Here is a 25,318-nt window from a genome sequence, read left to right as displayed (position 1 = left end):
TTTCAAAGAAAATTATTTAAGTCATCTTGTTGTATGATGGAATAAAAATGATTTATTATTAATTGTACCAAATTTAACGATTATTTGCATGTTATTTCACTGTAATCCAGACAAAAAAAACCACTTACTTTATAAAATATTAGTCATATAATGATATTTGATATCTTCTGTTCTTCACGGATATGATTTTATATTATATAAAAAAAACAAAAACAAAAACAAATATAACTTATAACTTTTTTATTTATAAACCAAATTTAACGATATATTGCATATAAAATCATTTTATTATTAATCAAGAAAAGTTAATAAAAAAATAATCAATTTATAAAATATAAGTCATATTCGGTATCTTCTGTTCGCTACGGATATGACTTTTATAGAACGTAATTCGAATATAACTTATAACTTTTTTATTTATGGACAAAATTTAACGATATTTTGCATGTAAAATCATTTTATTATTATAAAACATCGTATCAAGAAAAAATAATAAAAAATAATTACTTTGTAAAATATAAGTGTTTATATTTTAAAGCAAAATAAATAATAAAAAAAATGGGGCCGGGTTGACCAGAAATAACATTGGTTTGGGGCCGGGTTGACCAATTTGGGGACGGGCTGACTTGGGGCCGGGTTGACTTGGGGCCGGGTTGACTTGTATGGGTACGAGCAGAAAAAAATACATCTAATAATTAAGTGAACCCTAGCTGTACGTCAATGCTCCAGAGTGGGTTATGTACAGTATTGGAAGAAGAAGAAGAAGCGAACATATGTGTTTTTTTTCAAAACAGCGTATATTAAATTGCATAGATTTCTATGATAAATTTATGTGCTGGAATTGACAAATGTAATTATTTTGGATTTTAAGGCGTTTACATGTAATTGGTACTCCAATTAAGTGTCTGTGCGTTTTATAAAACCAAAATTGACACTTTAAAAATATAAATAGCCCATCTATTTTTAGAGCAACTATATCCAATGAAAATTATTTCACAAATGCTATCTCTTTCTTTCATTAAAAATCTTTCTATTCATGGATTTAATCGATTACAAATGAGGCGATAAAACGCGCCATAATATTGCGTAATTTATGTAACCACGTTACTGTAACCGAAGTAGCCTCCCTTGGCTCTTTAATTTGACGGGTTCATAATTTATCGCATGTCAAAGGTCAAGCACTATAGTTTCACGCTACAAAGCGAAAAGCAGTCTGTAGCAGACATCATGGAGGAAAATAAAGAGGGCGATGAAGATCATTTTAGATTTATCAATGAAAAAGGGGTCGATGATATCTCTTTGGAAGTATTTTATAAACCTCATACAATCACTTTGTTGACTGTATCGATCTGCGGTCTCCTGTATTTTGCATTTACAAGGTCAGTGTGTAATTGTTGTTTTTTTTTTTGCGTAACTTGGTATCACATCGACACATGTTAACATCATTCATTCATCGATCAATCTTGACAGTGTGATCCTATTGTATTTCTGGAAATCGTATTGTTGTGTGGTCGGTTAACGATTCTGAACCTTGCAAAGTAGGCCACAGTGCCAGTTGTTCATATGTCAAATTTTGAATTCCCCAATATTTCTGAAGGAGAAAGATGGGGAGGGTGGTGTCCTTGAGTAGCCTAGGCCTATCGCAGCCCTAAGTCCAATTTGAGGAAGTGGGTGGCTGTCCTCATCAGGGCGAATTTCAGTGTATGGGGGATTTTTTTTCGGTCAAATATCAATTAAGTAATTAAATATCAGCATTTTTTTATTCATACAGTCATATTTTCATATATCCATTTATAGATACATTTTTAAAATTGACTATTCTGTCTTTCGTGTTTTTTTTTCTTTTTTAAAGCAATGTATATATTTTTTATACCACTTGCTAGTTTGAGACATTTTGAGGACGAAAGTCTTCCAGGTGCATTCATAAAGATATCGAAATAGAAAACAGTGCAGAGAAACTATACAATATTCCGCTGGCTGACAAAATTTACGTAAAACAGATTGATATTACTTGTCAAAAAGTTAAAACAGCATAACTTTTCAATATTTTCTGTTAGATTTTATATGTTTTGAGGGGAAAAAAAACATACTATTTTGGTGGATGACTTTGCAGAATATCGGCTGCAGATTTTGTAGATCGAGAATCCTGAACCAGCCAAAGAGTTTGAGAAAATAATAATTTTTTTGTATCTTTAAAAAGGGCAAACATGAGTTTTATAGTGTTTAAATGATGGTTTTAGTGCATGTAAGATACTTATCACCTGAAGAAAGTAGTATTTTGACTTTCATACAAATTATTAAATTACTATATAACTATACTAATTGCCAAAAAAAAAAAAGAACAACAGAACAAAAGATAGTTCAGATAATTGGCCAATCAGTATCTTTTTGGAAACTATGACAGGACACTGAAAGAAGGGTTTTTGAGGCCTTTAGGCCTTTAAATAAAATTTGTTTAGTAAACTGTTTAGACCAGTTAACTTGCTAGTAGGTAAGTAAAGTCATCAGTGTACATGTAATCTGTTTGACATGCAGGTACACAATCTCAGTTAAACCCATATGAATTCATGTATGTATATTTGGTTTAGTTTATATAGAATTCATTATAGTTGATTTTGTAGGAAGTTATTTATAAGGCAAAGCTTATTGAAACACTGTCGAAATCTGTTCCTGGAACTAACCAGTACTTAGCAATGAGTGTAATGTTTCTTGCTCAAGGAAACACGCCTCGCCTGTGGATGTTTCTTATAAGGATGAGCACTTGAATACATAGGGAATAGAATTATATTCTCTGTTATTTGAAAAATACTTTAACATTTTGTTCCTTTACAAGTTTTTATACTACCTATTATCAGGCTATCGATTAAAATCCGATCAATTAGTTTGTGCCAGTTTCGCAGTGACAAATCATGTCACTCAGATATTGAGTCTAATAGTCAGTTATTTCTCATCGCAGGTTACAAAATTTGGGGATTAGTTGTCGGTCACTTGTGGGGAAATTGGTAAATTGCATGTTAGTTATCCAGGAAGGCTTGTTTGTTTGATCTACGCCAAGATATGACCAAAAACATGTTGTTAAAAATGGTGTGAAAATTGTAAAAAACAACCAGATTCATACCGTCCGCCTTATTTTTATGAAGTACAGTCTGCATTGGCTTTATTCTGATAATATTGGCAAGTTGTTACATTCTTACAGTGTATATTCGTAATATTGCCTAGTTCGAGAGTGTTAATTTGTTTCAAATGTACATGTATCACGATTTTATTGTTCCCATAAGACCACATAACTATCTTATAATTATCTTAATACATGTATGTTAAAATCAATAATGTAACAGTAGATCAATACAAACAGGGCTTTTCTCGGACTACTGTAGCCTGGCAGTATGGTTGGTGTCCTAATTACTAGTATTGTATCATTTTCTCACAATTTTACGCGTTCATCCTCCTGCCAAATATTGTTAAACGAGGAGAGGAAACTTTATCGTCTTACAAGAACTTTTTATGAGTGTATGAATAATTTACACCCAAGGTGGAGTAAATTATTAATTGTGATGCCCTACTTTATTTTAAAGATTTTTTCTTCCTTATTTCTTTTTCAAGTTTAGAAAGGGAATTTAAAAGCGACAACTTAGATAGTTAAAGACACCAAAACCAACATTATACATGTAGGAAATTTTTCTTTTCAAGTATGGACTTGCTATTGATCTCAGATAAATTATGCTAACTTTAGGACATACGTAGTACTACTCTTGTATTTTCTTTTTATAAGCTTTTGAGGAAATAATAGACAAGGGATTTATAAGGAGATTTTAAATTGTTATGTCTTCCTTATTGGTATAAATTATACTTGTATATTGTCCAAGAATGTACGATTATAACAACAGTCCATTTAAATTACATGTTTACAACACTTGATAAAGATTTAAAAAAAATCCCCTTCATTTTGCTTCCACAGTGGAATTGGTTTATGCCACCCATCCAACAGAAAAAAATTAATGATAATGTTAATAAAAAGTAAAAAAAAAAATAATAAAAGAAATGCGAATTTTAAAATATCTGTGTTGCATGACAAAACAGCTTTAACTTCAGTGATTTTCCTACTTATATAACAGACTCCGAAAAAAGGCCTCTTCCCAAAATTTTTTGCAGTTTTCCCAAAAATCTGAAATTAAACCAGCTTTTTTACTTCCCAAATCAGCAATTTTAGCTATAATTTTTCCCAAAATCAAGCTTCCCAATTAAGTGAGATAAATCACTGAACTTGAGATTTCATTACATGAGCTGTGTGCGTTAAGCCAGTACCATAATTGTTAACTTGGTTACAATATTAAGGAGCATGTGAATAGATGTAACAGATGTCATCTTGATAGGAAGTTACTTTTTCTGTGACAAAGCGAGGGTTTTGTCAGCTGCAAAGTCAGTAATCTTGTATTATATTGATTCTATCAAAGCAGGGTATAAATAGAGGCTGAATCAGAATAATGTTATAGGCATTTGTCCAAATGACAATACTGCTCAAAATTCTTTTGTAGTTTTTTGTTAGTTGGATTTTTAGCTCACCTGTCACAAAGTGACAGGGTGAGCTTTTGTGATCGCTTTTCGTCCGGCGTCCGTCCGTCCGTCCATCCGTTGTCTGTCCTTAAACTTTTGCTTTAAATGACATCTCCTCATAAACCACTGAGCCAATTTCATCCAAACTTCACAGGATGTTCCTTTGGTGGTCACCTTTAAAAATTGTTCAAAGAATTTAATTCCATGCAGAACTCTGGTTGCCATGGCAACCGAAAGAAAAATCTTTAAATATCTTCTTTTAAACAACCCTAAGAGCTAGAGCTTAGATATTTGGCATGAAACATCTTCTATAGATTGTCTACCAAGTTTGTTCAAATAAAAGCCCTGGGGTCAAAATTGGCCCCGCCCCAGGGGGTCATTGATTTTCCCTATATGCATATAGTAAAAACTTAAAAAATCTTCTTTTAAAGAACCCAAAGAGCTAGAGCTAAGATATTTAACATGAAACATCTTCTAGTGAGTGTCTACCAAGTTTGTTCAAATAAAAGCCCTGGGGTCAAAATTGGCCCCGCCCCAGGGGGTCATTGATTTTCCCTATATGCATATAGTAAAAACTTAAAATATCTTCTTTTAAAGAACCCAAAGAGCTAGAGCTTAGATATTTAGCATGAAACATCTTCTAGTGAATGTCTACCAAGTTTGTTCAAATAAAAGCCCGGGGGTCAAAATTGGCCCCGCCCCAGGGGGTCATTGATTTTCCCTATATGCATATAGTAAAAACTTAAAAATCTTCTTTTAAAGAACCCAAAGAGCTAGAGCTAAGATATTAAGCATGAAACATCTTCTAGTGAGTGTCTACCAAGTTTGTTCAAATTAAAGCCCTGGGGTCAAAATTGGCCCCGCCCCAGGGGGTCATTGATTTTCCCTATATGCATATAGTAAAAACTTAAAAAATCTTCTTTTAAAGAACCGTAAGAGCTAGAGCTTAGATATTTAGCATGAAACATCTTCTAGTGAATGTCTACCAAGTTTGTTCAAATAAAAAGCCCGGGGTCAAAATTGGCCCCGCCCCAGGGGGTCATTGATTTTCCCTATATGCATAAAGTAAAAACTTAAAAAATCTTCTTTTAAAGAACCCAAAGAGCTAGAGCTAAGATATTAAGCATGAAACATCTTCTAGTGAGTGTCTACCATGTTTGTTCAAATAAAACCCTAGGGTCAATATTGGCCTCGCCCGAGGTCACTTGTCTATAGTAAAAACTTTAAAAAATCTCCTTTTAAAAAAGCTAGAGCTTAGATATTAAGCATGAAACATCTTCTAGTGAATGTCTACCAAGTTTGTTCAAATAAAAGCCCAGGGGTCAAAATTGGCCCCGCCCCAGGGGGTCATTGATTTTCCCTATATGCATATAGTAAAAACTTAAAAAATCTTCTTTTAAAGAACCCAAAGAGCTAGAGCTAAGATATTAAGCATGAAACATCTTCTAGTGAGTGTCTACCAAGTTTGTTCAAATTAAAGCCCTGGGGTCAAAATTGGCCCCGCCCCGGGGGGTCATTGATTTTCCCTATATGCATATAGTAAAAACTTAAAAAATCTTCTTTTAAAGAACCATAAGAGCTAGAGCTTAGATATTTAGCATGAAACATCTTCTAGTGAATGTCTACCAAGTTTGTTCAAATAAAAGCCCTGGGGTCATAATTGACCCTGCCCCAGGGGGTCATAGATTTTCCCTATATGCATATAGTAAAAACTTAAAAATTCTTCTTTTAAAGAACCCACAGAGCTAGAGCTAAGATATTTAGCATGAAACATCTTCTAATGAGTGTTTACTAAGTTTGTTCAAATAAAAGCCCTGGGGTCAAAATTGGCCCCGCCCAAGGGGGTCATTGATTTTCCCTATATGCATATAGTAAAAACTTAAAAAATCTTCTTTTAAAGAACTCAAAGAGCTAGAGCTAAGATATTTAGCATGAAACATGTTCTAATGGGTGTCTACCAAGTATGTTCAAATAAAAGCCCTGGGGTCAAAACTGGCCCCGCCCGGGGGGGATCATTGATTTTCCTTATATGTGTATAGCAAAAACTTAAAAATCTTCTTTGAAAAAACCCAAATAGCTAGAGTTTAGATATAAAGCATGAAACATCTTTAAGTAAATATCTACAAAATTTGTTCAAATAAAAGCCCGGGGGTCAAAACTGGCCCTGCCCCAGGGGTGTCATTGTTTTTAACTATATGTGTATAGTAAAAACTTAAAAAATCTTCTTTTAAAAAACCCAATGAGCTAGAACTTAGATGTTTAGCATGAAACATCTTCTTATGGGTGTCTACCAAGTCTGTTCAAATAAACAAATAAAAGCCCTTGGGGTAAAAATTGGCCCGGGGGGGGGGGGGGGCTATATACAGGTGAGCGACCTCAGGGTCATCATGGCCCTCTTGTTAGTCATAGCAACACTTTCAAGTAAATGCTAACCATTAGTATTTGTTCTTATTTCTGAGCCTGCCAAATTTTAGTGAAGGGTTTGTCTTAAATTGAATTTAGAAGGGTCCATTGCGAGTTGTAGGGATGATGACTAGCAAATAAATAACAGTCAGTAAAGAGTCTGGTTGTGTTAGGTTGTGTTGCAGGGATGGGTAGTTGGGGCTAGCTGGTTGTATTTGTTGCCATTTAGGTCAACCTTAAAAAACATTTTTGTTGAAATTTTGAAGATAATCTTATATGTAGACAGTTTTTAGTGAAAAATTGTGCCATGCCTTTTTGAACAATAAAGGGGATGTAGTCTCTGTCCATCTGTTTGTTTGTCGCACTTTTGTGTCCATTTTTGTTTGTAGAAGAGGACGATGTGTCAGGTGCAGCACTCAGACCCCTGCCTCAAAGGTCAAGGTGTCTCTTGGTAATTAAAGGTCATCATTGTCTGTATTGTATTGATTTCGTATTTCATATAATTTGTCACATTTTGTGGTTTTGAAATGGTTAATACAAATGTATTTTTGTTGACACATACACAGGAGCTATTTCATTCTATTTTAAATCTTTAATGAATTTATGCATGTGCAGATCTATCATTGATCAAGATTTTGCACTGAAAACCCAGATCCATACTTCAATCTTTAAAAATAGCACAATTTTGAGCTTAGTTTAAAACTTCCCTTAGGTGGGCAATTTTGGTTACTCTGTTTCAAATTCTTGTTATTATATAAGTTACATAAATTATACATGCATGTGTTTAACCAAGTTGTATCAGCCTTGAAATAAATAAATGAAATATGTCATAAAAACTGACAGAATTATTATCCCATCTCTTGTTGTGAAAATGTAAAATTATGCATTGTCTTGAGATATATTTGAATAGTAAATAACATTCAGCTTTAATGGAAATACACTTTAAATCTAAGTAGAAATAGGTCACGAGTGTGAAAAAGGCAAAATATTGAGGAATTTTTTTTACGGTTTTTGTTGGGTTAGTGAGAAGTGCATTTTTTCCCAGGGAATGTTTGTGTATGTATTTTCAATATTTAATTATTTTTCATGGGAAGAAGTTTTAGGGATTATAAGTCGACTGCCTAAGTGTTGAGCCTGCTTGGAAAGCACAGATTTGGTGGTGGTAGTGCTGGTAGTTTTCACTCCCGATCATGGCTGTAAGCCACATTAAATTTACCAGAGCACTGTGAGTTCTGCCACCACATTGCCCAGGCTGTCAAGCAGTTTACCAGTACTAGTTGCCTTCACTTTCGCAAGGTACTGAAAACATCTGTACATACCTGTTACAGCAAAATGATTTTATCAAAGTAAAGGCTAAGATAAAAATATATGAGAATAAAGATGCAGCATAATGCTTACAAGAAATTATCACATTTATTTACATTGGGTTGATATCTGTTTATTGACTGCTTGAACCCTAATCATAGACTGGTACTGTATGCAGATAGATTATACAAAAAGCAATTATCAGATAATTATGTTATGTTAAGGTGTATTATTAGAAATTATTCAGATGCTGCGATAAGATGTTCGGAACATTCTGATATATGCTAAGTTTTCCCGTTTTCCCATGAAAGTGCTTTACCCTGTGGTGTAGGCTTCCTATAGGCCATGTAGCCAATGGCGTACAAGTTTTTCCAGGAAAGTAGAAAAAATAAATACTATAAAAAATTATCAGGACTCCCTCAAACTTTGGCTGTATTTTGATAATATGCAAATTCAATTTTGACAATATGGGAAAAAAATCATTTAATTTAATAAACATTGTTTTAAAATGTATATAATGCATAATTTTTATGTCTCACTGGGTAAAAGAAACACCCCGTGAATAACTGGCCAGTTTATGTAAAATTGCCAATTTGAGCCAAAGCGATGCATTTTTTCCCCTAATTTGTTTGGTACCTGCAACATTCCAAAAGCAGTTGGAAAAAATAAATGCTGCTAACACACAGTTATATAATTTATGTGTCTAGTCATTTCCCCTGCTTTTTCAACTTGCTAATTTCTTACAAGATAATTCTACTTAAGGAAACTATTGATCCTAGAAATACCCCCCACATTTAACTGCTTAAAAAGTCTGTGATAAGTACCCCCTCTTTAATATACTTTTCTTCAATTTTACATTTTGTATCCTGTTTTTCCCCCCTGCATCAGTGTTAATATTTTCTAGATTTAGTATTATTATTCCCCTTGGTCAGCTAGAGACAACTGATTCTACCCATGCGACGATGCAAACTAAGAATCAGTGTGTATAATTAGTAAAACCATAGTGGGGGATGGGTTGTGGGGGGGGGGGTATTCATAGCTCGGTTGCATAGATAGCCATAGGAAGTTATTCTAATTTTTAGAATAGGGAACTAAAGTAAATATGTAGTATCCTATATAATGAGATAAGTCTATGGAATGGAAATAAGTGAATCTTGAGTTATTTAAATGACTGACTAGGGAAGTGGTCAGTTGTTATGTTATTTTAATGACTGACTGAGGAAGTGGTCAGTTGTTCCTGTTAAGAATAGGAGGTTTCCTTCAGCTGATCTAGAATGACCTTATACATGAGGTAAAACTTTTATTAGTTTATAATCATTGTCAATGTTCTTAACCAACTGTACGAGAAAATGGTAAGAGAATATATAGATATTGATTGAATTTAATCAGATGAATTTGTTGATCTCTAGCATAGATGTTTTTCTTGTTGATGTTGAATAATTGCATATTTAAACTATTACCGCATGAGCATTTTGTGAAAATGGCTGCTTTCACTGAAAAGTCTCCAGTTACTAGTTCAAATTGCTATTAAACTATCAAAAATGCTTCAATACTTATCAAACTTGGCACAAATGTTGACTGTACCATTGCCTTTGTAACGACATGCTCAGTCTTAAATTTCCTGTTACCATGGCTACGAGGGGACATCTCGAAATTGCCAAAAATCACTTTTTTGCATTGATTTTTTCCATCAAATTTGATTTCTCTGATTGAAAAGCTCAGCCATGTGTTCTAAGCCAATTTGTTAGTAATGTCTTTTTTCTTGTTTTGATTTCAGAGATGATCACGTACAAGAAGCAAACATTTGGCGGGGATTTTGTTGCGTTATATTCTTCTTTCTGGTGATCAGTGTTTTAGCCTTCCCCAATGGTATGTACAACTATATTTTGTTTTTGATAATAAGACAAGGATTGTTTCTTCGGAATTAATATGCCCTTTAACTGTGTAATAATATGCTTGTTACATGATGTGTATGATGATTTAAGGCTCATGCATACAATATCTTTTATGGTACATATCTGCAGAAGAAAAGGGCAGTATTAAACCCATACCATGGTTAATATCTAAAATGGACTTGTCCATTTGTCAATCTGGACAAAACCATTTTCAATTTTACAAAAGTTTCAAGAAATTTACTGAAGGAATAGCGGACAGTGCAGACCCTGATCAGGCAGCACTGGTGCATGTGTATACTCACTTGCCAACAGAAGGATATAAAGGATGATTTATTTGAACTTTTAAGTAGCCTATACTTCTTAAAGTTTTCTCTGATTTAAGGTGAAGAACTATTTGAAATTAATGAGTTATTTATTGCCTTCTTTGAACAACTGCTTACATGCTATAAAAATAATAAAGGGAGACGTGGGCTCATAAATCCAAGGATTTTGCTTTTGTTAACAAGCAAGGTTCTTCAGAAGATTTGATGTTGCGGTCTAAATTTTTGGATATGAAATCCACGAAAATTAATGTCCCACAAATATTACTGATTTTACAGTATTTATGTTTAAAAAATGCAAATATTTGAACTTTGTTTTTTATTACAGGCCCTTTCACAAGACCTCATCCTGCACTTTGGAGAATGGTCTTTGGTAAGAATCTCTAGTTTCTTTTAAATGCTATTAAACTATTATATTTCTATATTTCTCCATATACTTATATGCACCTCCTTGAGTCTTTCTTTTGAAATACAAAAGAATAGAATAAATTTTATTTCCAATCAAGAGTCATATATAATTGAGAAATATAAATTGCAAGGTATCATGTGGTGATACGTGGTGGTGGTAAATTACTCCGGATCATGGCAGTAAGCCATTTTGAATTTACCAGAGCACGGTTTTAGCCACCACATTGTTCCTGAGCGTTATAACTGGGTGCCAGTTTATTTAGAGACAGTGTTGATATGGTCATTAAAATCATTTCTAGTTTTGAAAGTTTGTTATTTAAACACATAAAGAAGTACTTTTGTATATTTCTGTTGTACTGTTGAGTTTCAAATTCATCAAATTCTTTTCCCACAGGTCTCAGCGTGGTCTACTTTATGCTACTGTTATTTATTCTGTTCCAAAATAGACGAGACGTGAGGAAGATGATAGAATGGTTATACCCAGACCTTCGAAATCATACACTCAGAGAAAAGGTTTGCTAGTATTCCTAAATTTTAATGCTTAAGTACCTGTAATACAATGTGACCAGTCAGGGATTTTTTTGGCTTGTTTTTTAGGCGATATTTGGTCATTCCCAATTGAAAATAGTATATTATTTTCCCAATCCACAGGAAAAAATTCCCAATGAAAAGTTACGAAATAAAAATATTGAATTACAAATTCTAAAATCTTTGAAAATAAGGGCTTCTCCACTGTTATGGTGCTAAAATGTTTGAAGATGCCATCCTAGACAGTGATTCTTTGCAAAATTAAGTCATGCGGTTTTTCCCAATTTTTAACAAAACATTGCTGAAATTCCCAATTCCATGGGTATGGGTCACATGGAAGTATTCTGACATTGTAATTGTTTCAAACCATCCATTGTGTTTATTGTCATTGTAATTGATGGCAATTTTTGGAACTATCCATTGTTTTGATGGACGTTTGGGAACCATTTGTTGTAATAGATGGAGATTCGAAACCATCTATTGTAATTCTTTGGGATTTTCAACATGAAAATGCTTAAGTTTTGAAAGTTATTAGGTATAGAGTTTTGTCAGAGTGCTGGCTGGCCTGTCTTGCAACAGGGTACTTCTTATTTCCACTGTAATTGAAAGTCCTGAAAAAAAATTTGTTTGGAATATTAAGCCATGTGGGTGGCAACTCCTACTAACAGTTATTAAATGAAACGGTTCTGGATGTAATATTGATCAATGTAGTTGTTACTATGGCAATGGTTTGTTTGATTTGAATTTTGATTTGCAGCACTAATTGATTGTTTTAATTTACAAACATGAACATTTTTCCTTTTTCATGAAGTTGATAAAAGTGATAAGGTCATTATTCATTATACCTGGCATGAGTGATGTTGATATAGGACGATAGTTGAAAATGATATTTGTTTTATATCCCGAGTTGCTTACTTGTCAATTAATTTACTAAGGAATATTATTTATCAAAGTATTGATGTAAATTGATTAAAATGTATGGTTTCTGAAAAATTTCAATTTTCCCAATTTTTATGTATCGCTAGGACTACTTTTGCCAATATGAGGGGATAATCTATTATTATGTTATTACTATTATCCCATTATCTTGTATTCTGTTGTTATGTTATGGACATAGATCATGGCATTTGTATACAATACCTGTCATAATTGTATGAATAGAATAATGATATTTTTTACCGAAATCATTTTAAACAGGTATGAAAGTGAATTATAGACAAGTCAGTATCAATATATAGGTGTATCGTCGATATCTGTCATCTGATATCATTATATGGTTGATTTGCTTTGCACTAAATCAATGACAGTTCTTATTATCAGTCCCTGAAAGTGTGTTAGAAATATAAGAATAATCTTGTTACAATATGAAAAAAAACCCACCTTAATTGATATAAATATATTTTAGTTTGATTGTGTTAGAAGCTATGCAACAAGTGTAAAGTTTCTTGCTGAAGGAAACAACGGCTTGCCCCTATTGGGGTTTGAACCTGTCTTAAGATTACTAGTCTCTAACTTTAACCACTTGGCCATGCCGCTACGAAAAAAACAACGATAAATTTACCTGTTTTTCTTTTTTTACAGGAGTATGCAGTAAACTGTACAGATATCACACTGACCCGTCTGTGGGGTCATATAGACGTGTTTGCGTTCGCACATTTCACAGGCTGGGCACTGAAAGCACTACTAATAAGGCATTATGGGATACTGTGGACTATCAGCATTATGTGGGAAATCACAGAGGTAATTTCTTCATAGGATTTTTTTCTTAAAAAAAAAATATTGTCTCCTGTTACTGTATATATTTAGGTTCTCATTGGCCGACTTTTATTGACCTACTTTTGACTCAAAATTCATATTTTTGGCTAATACTCAAAGGAAATTGCATAGAGATGAACTATCACCACTTTGTTTTTCAGAATTAACCCTTAAAGGGCATGACTGGTGACATGTCCGGGGTCTGTTCTCGAAAGCGCAAGCTGCTTTTTGTGCCTTAATGGGTGAATGGACCCTCTTTAAGTATAGAATACATACCATTCCATAACATACCATAATACTATACATATTGAACAGATAATTTCCCATACACCCCCACCCCCTAAAAAAAACAAACAAAAAAACAACAAAAAACAGTTTTCTAAATGGAAGAAGAAAAAAACTGACATTGTTTAGGACATAAATAAAAACTGGGCAAAAAGTTAAATGAGATGATGGAAATAGAGAAAATATTCTGTTATCCAATATCCAATTTTTATTAATTCCTGTATTTAATAAATCAAAATGTACATTTATATAATATTTAAAATTGTAAGTATGCTTGGAAGAAATATTTGTGCAGTATTATTCATACATGAAACATTAAACATATTTTTCCAATTTTATTTGCACATGTACTTTTTTTCCCCACGAAATGAAAACATGTCATTGTGAAAAGAATAAAAAAGGAAGTTTCAATGTTTATGAACCTAACAAGGTGTTTTCCCCATTCTTTTGCCATTGTATCTTTTAACAATTGAGAAGAACTCCACATAAAATGAATATGGAAATTCTAAAGAGGAAAAACAAAATATGCATTAAACTTGTAGACTGCAAAATGAATTGCAGAGAAAAAGTGCATATTGATGAATTGAAATAAGCTCGGCGTTAGATCAATTGTATAACAGATTCATTCCAGAATATAGTCAATACGACATAATAAAAGTAAATGCAAATATGAAAGTTTTCATTTAAATCATTATAATGATTGTCCTAGAAGTACGATTGTATTGGAAAGCAGTGAATAAGGTTTGATAAAAGAAAATTTGAGCCGTGTCATGACAAAACCAACGTAATGCATTTGCGACCAGCATGGATCCAGACCAGCCTGCGCATCCGCGCAGTCTGTTTTAGGATCCATGCTGTTCGCTAGCAGTTTCTTTACTTGTTATAGGGTCTGTAAGTGAACAGCATGGATCCTGATCAGACTGCGCGGATGCGCAGGCTGGTCTGGATCCATGCTGGTCGCAAACCCATTATGTTGGTTTTGTCGTGACACGGCTCAAATCTTATTTGAATGTGCTAATTCATACACATGCGGTTTTATTTCGCTGATGAAAATTTATTGAACGCATGGTTTAACTATTGACAGTTATTTAATGCCTGACAGGTCTATTGGTTAATATCATTGTTATTCACTAGGGAGTTGTTTTGTGGAGATTAGAATTGTGTCACATCATAAAATCCAGTAGTAAATTTACAATCCTGATCTGATGAAATTTTATCTTTTAATTGAATTTTTTTGAATTCAAGGTGTTTAAACTCAGGTTGGATGATAGTAGTTCTATCCACAAGGAGATTTTTTTGGGGGAGGGGGGGGATTTCACTTCCAATATTATGTCAAATTTTAGAATTGTGCAATGGTTTAAACTGCACAAAATACCCCTTTAACCCTCCACCCCCTGTACATAATGGTTGACTTATGATTAATAATAAAAACAAGTTAATGTTCAATTGAAGGTTCCTAACGCACCCATTATAAAACCCTTTTTATTAACCACATTAAAGGCCCATTTAGCCAATTAATATATGGTTAGTCAGTATACCACTTTGTTTACATTTTGTAACTTTCCTGACAAATAATTCCACATTCAGGTCAACTAGCATCTCACAAGTCATATTGTTAAAGATAAACTATGCTCAAATTTGATATTTGATAACAGTACAGATCCAAAAATGGATAAACTTTTTTCTGTAGAGCTGCACTATTAGCGATCAGATAACATGTATTTAGGAATAAAAAACATTGTTGAGTACAATTAAAATACACACAAATTTTCATATCTTGTTTTAAAAATTAAGGTACAGTTTAGAATCAATTTAAAACTGTCTCGATATTTTGTCTTATACTAACATTTGGTTACCGGTTATTAAATTTTCTCATCGGTTTTTAGCTAAAAACCAACTGTACCTGATAAACCCTTGACCATGGTTGCTGCTGGAATATCACTTCCCTGTTTGAATTGTATCAACATTTCATTGCTTAGAGCATTGGTTTATACAGAATTTATTTTAGTTAGATTGTGTAGGAAGTTAAAGCTTATAGACACACTTTCGAATCTGTTCATGGAACCAACCAGTACTGAGCAATGAGTGTAAAGTTTCTTGCTCAAAGAAATGACTTGCCCCTGACGGGGTTTGAACCCATGCGGCTAGTGATCATGAGATTACTAGTCTGACGCGTTTACCACTCAGCCATGCAGCCACACATGCTTAGAGCATTGCTAATGAAGATGAAGGAAACAAGGACAGATTCTCCTGTAAATTTTTTTGTTTTTAGTAACAATGTTATATAGATTTTTTATTTTTAGTGACAAATTTTACACAGATTTTCTATTTTTAGTAACAAATGTTACAATCTCATTCCTCTCTATTTTATCAGATTGTTTTCATGCATCTGTTGCCAAACTTTGCGGAGTGTTGGTGGGATTCCCTCATACTGGATGTACTGGTATGTAATGGTCTGGGTATATGGATTGGTATGGTGTTGTGTAGAGCTCTGGAGATGAGGAACTACCACTGGGAGAGTATAAAGTAAGTGTTTTAGCTTGTAGTTTGCAATGGATACTCAATCGAGCATTGGCATAGCTCAATAGGGAGAATGTTGGGTTTGTAATCCAAGGATCGCTGGTTCAATCCCCGATCAAGACGTCATTTCACTTTGACAATTAGTTTAAACATATTAATTTTAGCACGATCGCGATACAAGTTCTTGCAACTTATATTAATCACTTTTGAGTCCGCTTCGTGGAACCAACCAGTACTAGTGTCATATGAGGAAATATGGTCATGACCCTAGTAGGGCTTGAACCCATCACCCCTGGTTTGAGTGGCAGACACCTTAACCACTAGGCCACCACTTTTGTGACAATTCAAGGAAAACTGTCCGTGAATCTGGTTAATCACCAAATTGTATGAGAAAACAACAATTATTGATCAATACCGGTACTAACATTTAACTGAAATTTGATGCTTGAAAGTCAATTTGTATCTATATTGTTACAAATAATTGTATCTCAACCATTCTAATCTGGAAACATGTCTAATCCAAACTTTTCTTTTGGTCAGGACGAGTTCGGATGAGACTGGTTCCACTGTATAATATATTTTCTATATAGAATTAAATAAAAAAAAAAACACTTTTTTTGTATTCTTCAGAGATATTCATTCGACAACGGGTAAAATTCGACGAGCTGTGTTACAGTTCACGCCAGCTACGTGGACACATGTACGATGGTTAGACCCTAACTCAGGATATATGAGATTTGTGGCGGTAACAATATTGATCGTGGTATGGCAGGTAAACTTGCTTTATGGGCATACTTTTATTTTCAATAGGTCTTCTAAAGGCATTTTTAATTTATGATAAAGCCAAAGATGCTAATTTATCAGAAAAAAACCAATCCGGCTCTACGTGGGATTTCAAACCCAATGACCACAAGGTGATGACTTTAAGACGCTTTCAAAGTAAAGAGGCAGAATCAAAACTGTTCAATAAAATTTCTTTAGATTTTGCATTTTGTTAGAATATGTTAACAGAAACATTTGCCTTTGAATTAAGCAAAAAAGTCAAATTCAGGGGGAGGTAACTCAAAAATGAGATGGGTGACACTCAGCTTCTTTTTTTTCGCTCAAAGAATTTCTGTTATGATATTCCAAGAACATGCCGAGTTAAAAGAAATTTTATTGAACAGTTTTAAATCTGCCTTTATATCTATATAAACTATATTAAAATATCCAAGAATGTCTTTAAAGTTCATGCATTCAACAGGAAAATAAAAGACTGAAAGTCTAAGTTTTTCAGTTCAAAATATTTTCAGTAAAGTTAAAAAATAAAGATAAAATGAGCTTTTTCATATCCAATCTTTATCATTATATTGTATATAATGGGGCGTCCATTGCCCCTCACAGCTGTGGGTTCGTATCCCAACAAGGGCTTTGGATTCTTTCATGTGAGGAAGCTATCCAGCTATCTTACGGAACATTGGTGGTCCTACTGAAGTGCCCATTTGTGCCTGAAATAATGCACGGAAGAGCACCTGAGGTCGTCCTCGACCAGTAAAGCTGGAAAGTCGCCATGTGACCTATACTGTGTCGGTGTGACGTAAAACTCAATTAAACAAACAAAATATTTTATATAATGAAGTGAAAAGGTAATATGTTTTTGGATAGCATGTTACATTTGTATTGCATATAACTTTGGCTTAAGTATATTTTTTTTCCTGACAGATTTTTGCCCATTATATAATTATATCAAGCAATGCATTTATTTATAGCTTGCAGAATTGAACACATTTTTCCTGAAGCATATATTTGAGATACCACCTCCTCATGCACTAAACTGGATCAGACTGGCTCTCATTAGCAGTGTATCTGCACCAACTATAAGGTAAGTGTTCACCATAAAAACCTCCTGGAACCATACATGCTAGCCAGCTTGCTCCTCCGTGTTCAGTCTTAAACTGCTGGAACCCATCATGATAAGCCTTTGTGATGAGTATAGAGCCAGGCAAGCCTGTTCCTCTGTGTTCAGTCTTAAACTGCTAGAACCCAATGTGATTAGTCATTGTCACAAGTATAGAGCATGGCCAGCCAGTTCCTCAGTGTTCAGTCTTACACTGCTAGAACCCAATCATGCCAGTCTATCCCTCTGTGTTCAGTCTTAAGTGCTGGTTGAAAAATAAGTACTTTGCCACAAGTAAAGAGTCAGGCATGCCTGTTCCTCCATGTTCAGTGTTAAACTACTGGAACCCAACATGATAAGCCTTTTTCACCAGTATAGAGCAAGGCCAGCCTATTCCTCCATGTTCAGCCTTACACTGCTTGTACCCAACATGATAAGCCTTTGTAATGAGTATAGAGCCAGGCAAGCCTGTTCCTCTGTGTTCAGCCTTACACTGCTGGTACCCAACATGATAAGCCTTTGTAACGAGTATAGAGCCAGGCAAGCCTGTTCCTCTGTGTTCAGCCTTACACTGCTGTTACCAAACATGATAAGCCTTTGTCATGAGTATAGAGCCAGGCAAGCCTGTTCCTCTGTGTTCAGTCTGAAACTGCTAGAACCCAATGTGATTAGTAATTTCATGCCAGTCTATCCCTATGTGTTCAGTCTTAAGTGTGGGTTGAAAAACAAGTACTTTGCTACCAGTATAGGGTCAGGCATGCCTGTTCCTCCATGTTCAGTGTTAAACTACTGGAACCCAACATGATAAGCCTTTTTCACCAGTATAGAGCAAGGCCAGCCTATTCCTCTGTGTTCTGTCTTACCATGCTCTATAATATTTAAAGCTTAATAATTGTATTTTAAAATATATAAATCCCTTAACATTGCATAGACTGTTCCAAATTTAAAGCAAGGTAGATCCTTTACACAAATACAACATGTTTATGGTTAACTATCATAAAATACATAAACAATAAGGAAACCCCTTGATACCTCTAATCAACCGGTCCACTCTCTATATGTTTATTAGTAAAATAGACAATTCGTTACCCAATCATCTATTTATAGAAATGAACATTTAATCAAACCTCTACTCATCAGTCCTGGAAACATGTAACTTTTATTTTTAAGTTCTTTAATGCATGAATTTGAATAATGACATTTCTTAAAAACAATAAATTCTTACTATCAAAAGTACTATAAATTTATGTTATATTTACAGACAGTTTTATGTGTATGTAACAGATACGAGATGTAAACGAGTGGGAACACAATGCTGGATGTTCTGGTAAATGATGAGATCTTTATATATTTTATTTTAGAAAAAAAACAAAAAAACCAATATTGTCTCTCTAATTTAAGTATTTTTAAAGGCACAGTATGCCTTAGAATCAAATTAATTGTTACTTCTTTAGAAAGGGCTAACATATTTTATGAATTTTATCATGTTTAAATAATGGTTTAAGAGAATGTTAGATGCTTTTTACCTGAAGGAATAAGTGATAAATGTTGAATAATTTGTTATGAAAGTAGCAAAATGTAAACAAAAATATTTTGACTTTCATACAAAATACTTATTCACTATAACTGTACTAATTGCCAAAAAGCAACAGAGGAAAAAAGATTTTAAGGTAATTGACCAATGAGCAACTTTTTGGATATTATCTTAGTACATTAATATCAAAAAGGTTTTGAGAAATTAAATAAAAGCATTTCTTTAAAAGCCTTTAAGAGGAATTTTTAAAAGCATGTCCAACATGCTTTCTAATTACAATTGTTATTTTGGGACCAGAGACTTTCACTTTAAATTGTTTATATAGTACTGGAAATCATGTTCTTGAGAGGTCAGCATCTTGGGTCTTTAGTTATACAAAAGACAACCATAGAAGTTGTTACAAAAGACACAAAACCAAAGAAGTGGTAATAATAGTTTTAGCTAGGCTATTTGTAGAATAGGGAGAGCTATTTTATTGCACCCAAGCGTTGGTTCACACTTTGGTTAAATTTTTACGTGCTATGGTATGTCTTACTACTGAAGGGGCTGGGTTGAAACCTCAATCACTTATTTAAGAGCATAATAGGAGGTCACTTAATCCATGGCTAATAACACTGATATAGATTTTGACAGAATTGGTCATTTTTGACCTTAAACAATTTTACATTATCAAGGCACTTTGAACTTAAAATTTTTTACATTATCCAGGCTCTTGCTTTACTATTAAACACAGAGAATAGTCAAGCATGTTGTCCTACCAACGTGTGTTGTTTCCTCTTCGACTTTTGTCAGCTTTGAAGATTAATATTGAATTTTTTTATGTTTTCATATACAATGTATCTACTGTAGATAACCCAGTGAAAAACTTAATAATTCAAAACTTAAATAAAATGAGTCGTGCCATGACAAAACCAACATAATGCCTTTGTGACCAGCATGGATCCAGACCAGCCTGCGCATCTGCGCGCGCAGTCTGATCAGGATCCATGCTTTTCGCTTGCAAACCCTATTACAAATAGAGAAACTGATAGCGAACAGCATGGATCCTGATCAGACTGCCCGGATGCGCAGGCTGGTCTGGATCCATGCTGGTCGCAAACACATTATGTCGGTTTTGTCATGGCGCGTCTCATGTGTAAACAATCTTGTTAGAATATGTAAAGATAAGTCATCAATGTCAATAACAAAAAACTTTTTCTGTTCACAGCGCTATCACATTTACAGAAGCCATCATCTGTTTGAAGTTTGGAATGGAGCTTTTCCAGCAGACAGAAATTACATATGTTTTAACATGGCTGATTATTCAGGTACAAATTAATTGAAACCCTATGTTTTGTATTGAATAATTATGTGAATGGTATATATTATGTATTGAATTTCATCACTGCACGAAAGCACCATCCTGTTAGCTCAATAGGTAGAGCGTTCAACTGTGAATCAGGCACACAACCATATAACCCAACCAGACATCTTTATAAATAAAAATGATCTTTTTTCAATTTAACTGCTCTTTGGTATAAAACAAACAGATCTTCTTGTGAAGACAGAGATGCTCTAGTAAATTCAATGTTGGCTTACTGCTGAGATCTGGAGAGTAAACTACCAATACCACAACCACTTGAAGACTGAGGTGGTGTCATGTCTGAGGTGTTGTCATGTATGAGGTGGTGTCATGTCTGAGGTAAAGTCATGTCTGAGGTGATGTCATGTCTTGATGTGGTGTCATGTCTGAGGTTGTGTCATGTCTGAGGTTGTGTCATGTCTGAGGTTATGTCATGTCTGAGGTGGTGTCATGTCTGAGGTGGTGTCATGACTGAGGTGGTGTCATGACTGAGGTGGTGGTCATGTCTGAGGTGGTGTCATGTCTGAGGTGGTGTCATGTCTGAGGTGGTGTCATGACTGAGGTGATGTTCATGTTTTTAAAGGGTGGGGGGCCCATGTCTGGGGTTTGGTGTCATGTCTGAGGGGGTTTTCATGTCTAAAGGGTTGTGTCATTTTTTCTGAGGGGGGTGTCATTTTCCTGAGGTTTGTTCATGCCCTGAGGTAGTGCTTTGGTCTGAGGGGGGGTATGATTTGAGGGTGGTGTCATGTTTTGAGGTGGGGTTCATGTCTGAGTTTGGTGTCATTCTGGGGTTTGGTGTAAATTTTCTGCTATTTTATAGTTTAAAAGGCGGGAATGAAAAAGAGATTATACAATCCCACCCTTTTGGGTTTCTAAATTTTATTTTTAAAAAGGATACTACAGAAAAAGGGGGGAATGCCAGGTAATTTTTTAAAGGGGGGGTTATCAGTAGGGGGAAAAATACTAGCTTCCCAAAATAGCGATTTTCAATTTTTTAGCAGGTGAAAACATTTTTTTTTTCACCTGTTTTTGTTTTTATTTTCCAGACATTAAGCAGCTGCCTATGTGTATATTTGTGTGTGGTTTATGCCAGAAAATGTTGGAAGGTTAGTTAACAAAGTTTATTTAATTGTTTATCATGTTGCATTGTACTCAAGTTGCATTTATATTTCCCTAAGTAGAAATAATGCTCACTTTATTGAAGTGATGTCACAAATTTTCAAGTGTATACATGTATATTTTTTAAGTTAAATCCAACTAAAAAAAATTGGTTTAATGGTGCTTTTTTTTCTTTAATTTTTATGGGACAATTTTATTGTTAGAAAGGAAAAAGAAATGCATGAGAATTGACTTATACAGTATTGAAGCTGCCTGTAAAACAAGTTTCCCAGTAAACAAAACCTTCCTTAGGCTTTAGAATTATTTAAAAGACTGCATATATTTTCATGTAACAAATTTTGTGATTTGAACATCTATAAAAGTAACTATTGACAATTTTTAAAAGTAAAAACCAGAAATTTCAATGAGAAAGGGTTTTGGACTAATAGAATTATGAGAAAGAAAAAAACGCTGACCAAAACATGTTTTTTTAAACATGTCCTAATATATGAAATGGTGTTGACTTTTTCACCTTAATGAAGAAACATAAAATAGAAAAATTAAAATAGCAACTTTGAAAAAATATATGAAAATTCTCTCAATTTCATGTAAAATATTGGTGTGAAATTTTATTTATCCATTGTTTCTAAAAATCTTCGTCTACCCTCCATGCATGAAATAATTATTAGATAAAGTATAGGTGTAAGGAATGTTTGCTTGATTTTTTACGTAAATGCATGTACCGTCTGCTTTCCTTTTGAAGCTGACACAACGTTGTTGGGCTGACACCTTGGCTTACATCCCCTTTTAATTTCAAAAATTCAGATTTTTTTTGAAAAAATTATTTTTTTCAATTTTTTTTTTCTGCATCTGTGGATTTTTTTTCCTGTGCACTTAAGGGACTTTTGGTACATTGTTTATAAATATAGTTGTATATTTCTTGCATATCAGACAGGATTATCTACAGTTTACACCAGTGCTGGAAAAACCCGTCTTACACCCCCCTGCCCTGTGTAAGACAAGTCTTCTACTTTAAATGACGTCATTCCCGCGCACCTTTAATAAATGAATTGCGCTTTTAGAATGAAACCATTTTGAATGAAGTTGTAAATACATACACTACTATACGAAAAAAGTGCTAAATGAAAATAATTAGTGATCTCAATTTTTTCCAAAATTATTAAGATCTTATATGCAAGAAAAAGTTATATGTAAGAAAAAGCATCAAATACCGCCTGTCGTCACAGACCGGAATATCTAGCTTTTAGGTAACTGTTTAGCTGAATCTCAGCTAGAGCATTGTTACTGCCGTTAACAGTTACCCTCAAGCTAGATATTCTGTACTGGCAGTCAGTGTATGATCCTTTTAATAAAAAACTGTTACCAAACTGTTTTTCCCTCTAGTAAGTTATAACCAGACTTTGTATCATTGAAATGTTCATTGAATGTTTATAGCTTGATCAAGGTATATGTTTTTATAGCTATACAGCTGACTTAAACTTAAAACAAATTAATCCTTTATGAAATACATACATGTATATATATACATTTTGCTGTTTAACAAAAATATAAAGTTTCTTGTGTGGTATAACATAAAACCCCTCTGTTCTAAAATTCTTAATCTAAAAGGTATAACAGCACATAAAACCCCTCTGTTCTAAAATTCTAAATCTAAAAGGTATAACAGCAGATAAAACCCCTCTGTTCTAAAATTCTAAATCTAAAAGGTATAACAGCACATAAAACCCCTCCGTTCTAAAATTCTAAATCTAAAAGGTATAACAGCACATAAAACCCTTTGTCCTAAAATCCTTAATCTAAAAGGTATAATAGCAGATAAAAGCTTTTGTCCTAAAATTCTTAATCTAATAATATGATACTCTTCTTGCATAAACATACTGTTCTTGCATAAACATAGCTCCAGATTCTAAAGATTTAATTGTGAAACAGACTGCTCTAGAAGAAAATTAAGGGGAGACAACTGTGAAGAAATGACATAGAAGATTAGATATAAAGGGAAATAACTATTGATACAAAATAAATAAAAGGTTATTAAACAAAAAATGAGAAAACACAAAATATATAGCAGTTAAAGGGAAAGTACTACTGATTTGAGGAGGGAAAATGCCTTTATCAATTATCATATACTGTTGCACTTTTGCGACTTGGTTAAAAAGGTGTTTTGCATAAATTTTGACATGCCATCTTAAAAATTTTGCAATTTACAAACAGTGTAAAAGCGCACTACATTCATTCCCAGGAAAAAATAAAAGAAATCTACATGTTAAATGGTGGCTTCTGGTGCATTTTAGCTGCACATTTTGAGACTTTTGAAGTTACATGTTATTTTTGCAAAAGTGGAAGAAAAACAACTCAATGCTAACTGATTTCTAGGGGAAAAGTATGATTTTAAAAGAATTTTTCAGACTGGCATATGCTTTTTAAATGGTCTGATAATGTATAACATAAACCCTAAAAAAATTGATGGTTTAGAAATGGTGTATGTGAAAAGAAGCAAATGGGTGAAACTAGGACATAGAAGAAGTATAGTTTCTATAGTACCAGAAAGTTTTATGCATGCATATCTATTAAGCATGGGATATGTTTATTGCAATTGCATGAGATCATTGTTTTAATCAGCCAAAAGTCAAACACTCTTAAAGTTGCATGCCTCCAGATGAGTAAAAATATTTCAATAATTTCAATCTTAAGAAAACTGTACTAAGATTTAAAGAAAAGGTAAAAAAGATTGAAGATTCAAGTAATAATTTACATATTATATGTGATTAATGACTGATTTTGCAGTATTGATCACCATATTTTTATTGCATTACTAATGCAGAAATGGCTTTTTTTGTGTGGATTTTTTTTATCTCTTTTTGGTAATTTACATGGATTGTAAGCACTGTTTGCAATGTGTAAATTAATTTCTTTGATGACTTCGTAATATTATACTTTTCAATAAATTTTCAAAACTTTCATGAAAATTAGCATGAATCTGGAGGAATGCTGCTTTAAAATTATTTAACTGACAAATTCACATTTTTTACTATTTTGTGCATTTGGTTAACATTGAATGAAAGTCTGCAGTATAAAGAGACAATTACTTTATATATCTCAGGGTAAAACTGAAATTTTAAACTATTTAAATATTAAGATTTGATTTAATTTCAGTGAAGTGGTTAGGGAAATTTTTAAGATGAGTTTTGACTTCTGGCCGCCTATGACTGATCTATGATTTATTTGTTGATTTATGTGTGTTATTTTTGTTGTTTCATTGTTTGGTAGGGAATAATTAAGAAGACGAAGGTAAGAAACCCTCTCACTGTGTGTTAACTTTCTTCATGTAAACTTAAAAAGTAGATAAAAAAAACTAACTTGTGAACCAGTCAACCTCATGCTTTCATCTGATTGGTTGACATCTGTTTCCAAGTTTGAAATCGACCAATGATAAGTTACTATGCATAGACTGGTTTTCAAGTTTGGTTTTATTTG

The 25,318-nt window shown here is 33.5% G+C and overlaps 1 protein-coding gene across 2 annotated transcripts in view; it reads left to right on the top strand.

The window, feature by feature from the left end:
• The first annotated feature begins 1,157 nt into the window (after nucleotides 1-1,157).
• Nucleotides 1,158-25,318, top strand: part of LOC132725985 (phosphatidylserine synthase 1-like) — a 33,457-nt gene continuing 9,296 nt past the window's right edge. The window contains exons 1-12 of one of the 2 annotated variants that reach the window (XM_060711216.1): nucleotides 1,158-1,379; nucleotides 10,040-10,131; nucleotides 10,806-10,850; nucleotides 11,280-11,398; nucleotides 12,995-13,153; nucleotides 15,828-15,979; nucleotides 16,604-16,745; nucleotides 17,722-17,834; nucleotides 19,111-19,176; nucleotides 20,591-20,690; nucleotides 21,772-21,831; nucleotides 25,112-25,132. In XM_060711216.1, the coding sequence (XP_060567199.1) occupies nucleotides 1,165-1,379; nucleotides 10,040-10,131; nucleotides 10,806-10,850; nucleotides 11,280-11,398; nucleotides 12,995-13,153; nucleotides 15,828-15,979; nucleotides 16,604-16,745; nucleotides 17,722-17,834; nucleotides 19,111-19,176; nucleotides 20,591-20,690; nucleotides 21,772-21,831; nucleotides 25,112-25,132 (1,284 nt within the window). In that variant the 5' untranslated portion in view covers nucleotides 1,158-1,164. The remainder of the gene's footprint in view (nucleotides 1,380-10,039; nucleotides 10,132-10,805; nucleotides 10,851-11,279; nucleotides 11,399-12,994; nucleotides 13,154-15,827; nucleotides 15,980-16,603; nucleotides 16,746-17,721; nucleotides 17,835-19,110; nucleotides 19,177-20,590; nucleotides 20,691-21,771; nucleotides 21,832-25,111; nucleotides 25,133-25,318) is intronic. The other variant, XM_060711224.1, reaches the window with a different exon arrangement.

Source organism: Ruditapes philippinarum, unplaced genomic scaffold (assembly GCF_026571515.1).
Source record: "Ruditapes philippinarum isolate M1 unplaced genomic scaffold, ASM2657151v2 ctg2432_1_1_1_1, whole genome shotgun sequence".
NCBI lineage: Eukaryota > Metazoa > Mollusca > Bivalvia > Venerida > Veneridae > Ruditapes > Ruditapes philippinarum.
This window is presented reverse-complemented; position numbering and strand designations above follow the sequence as displayed.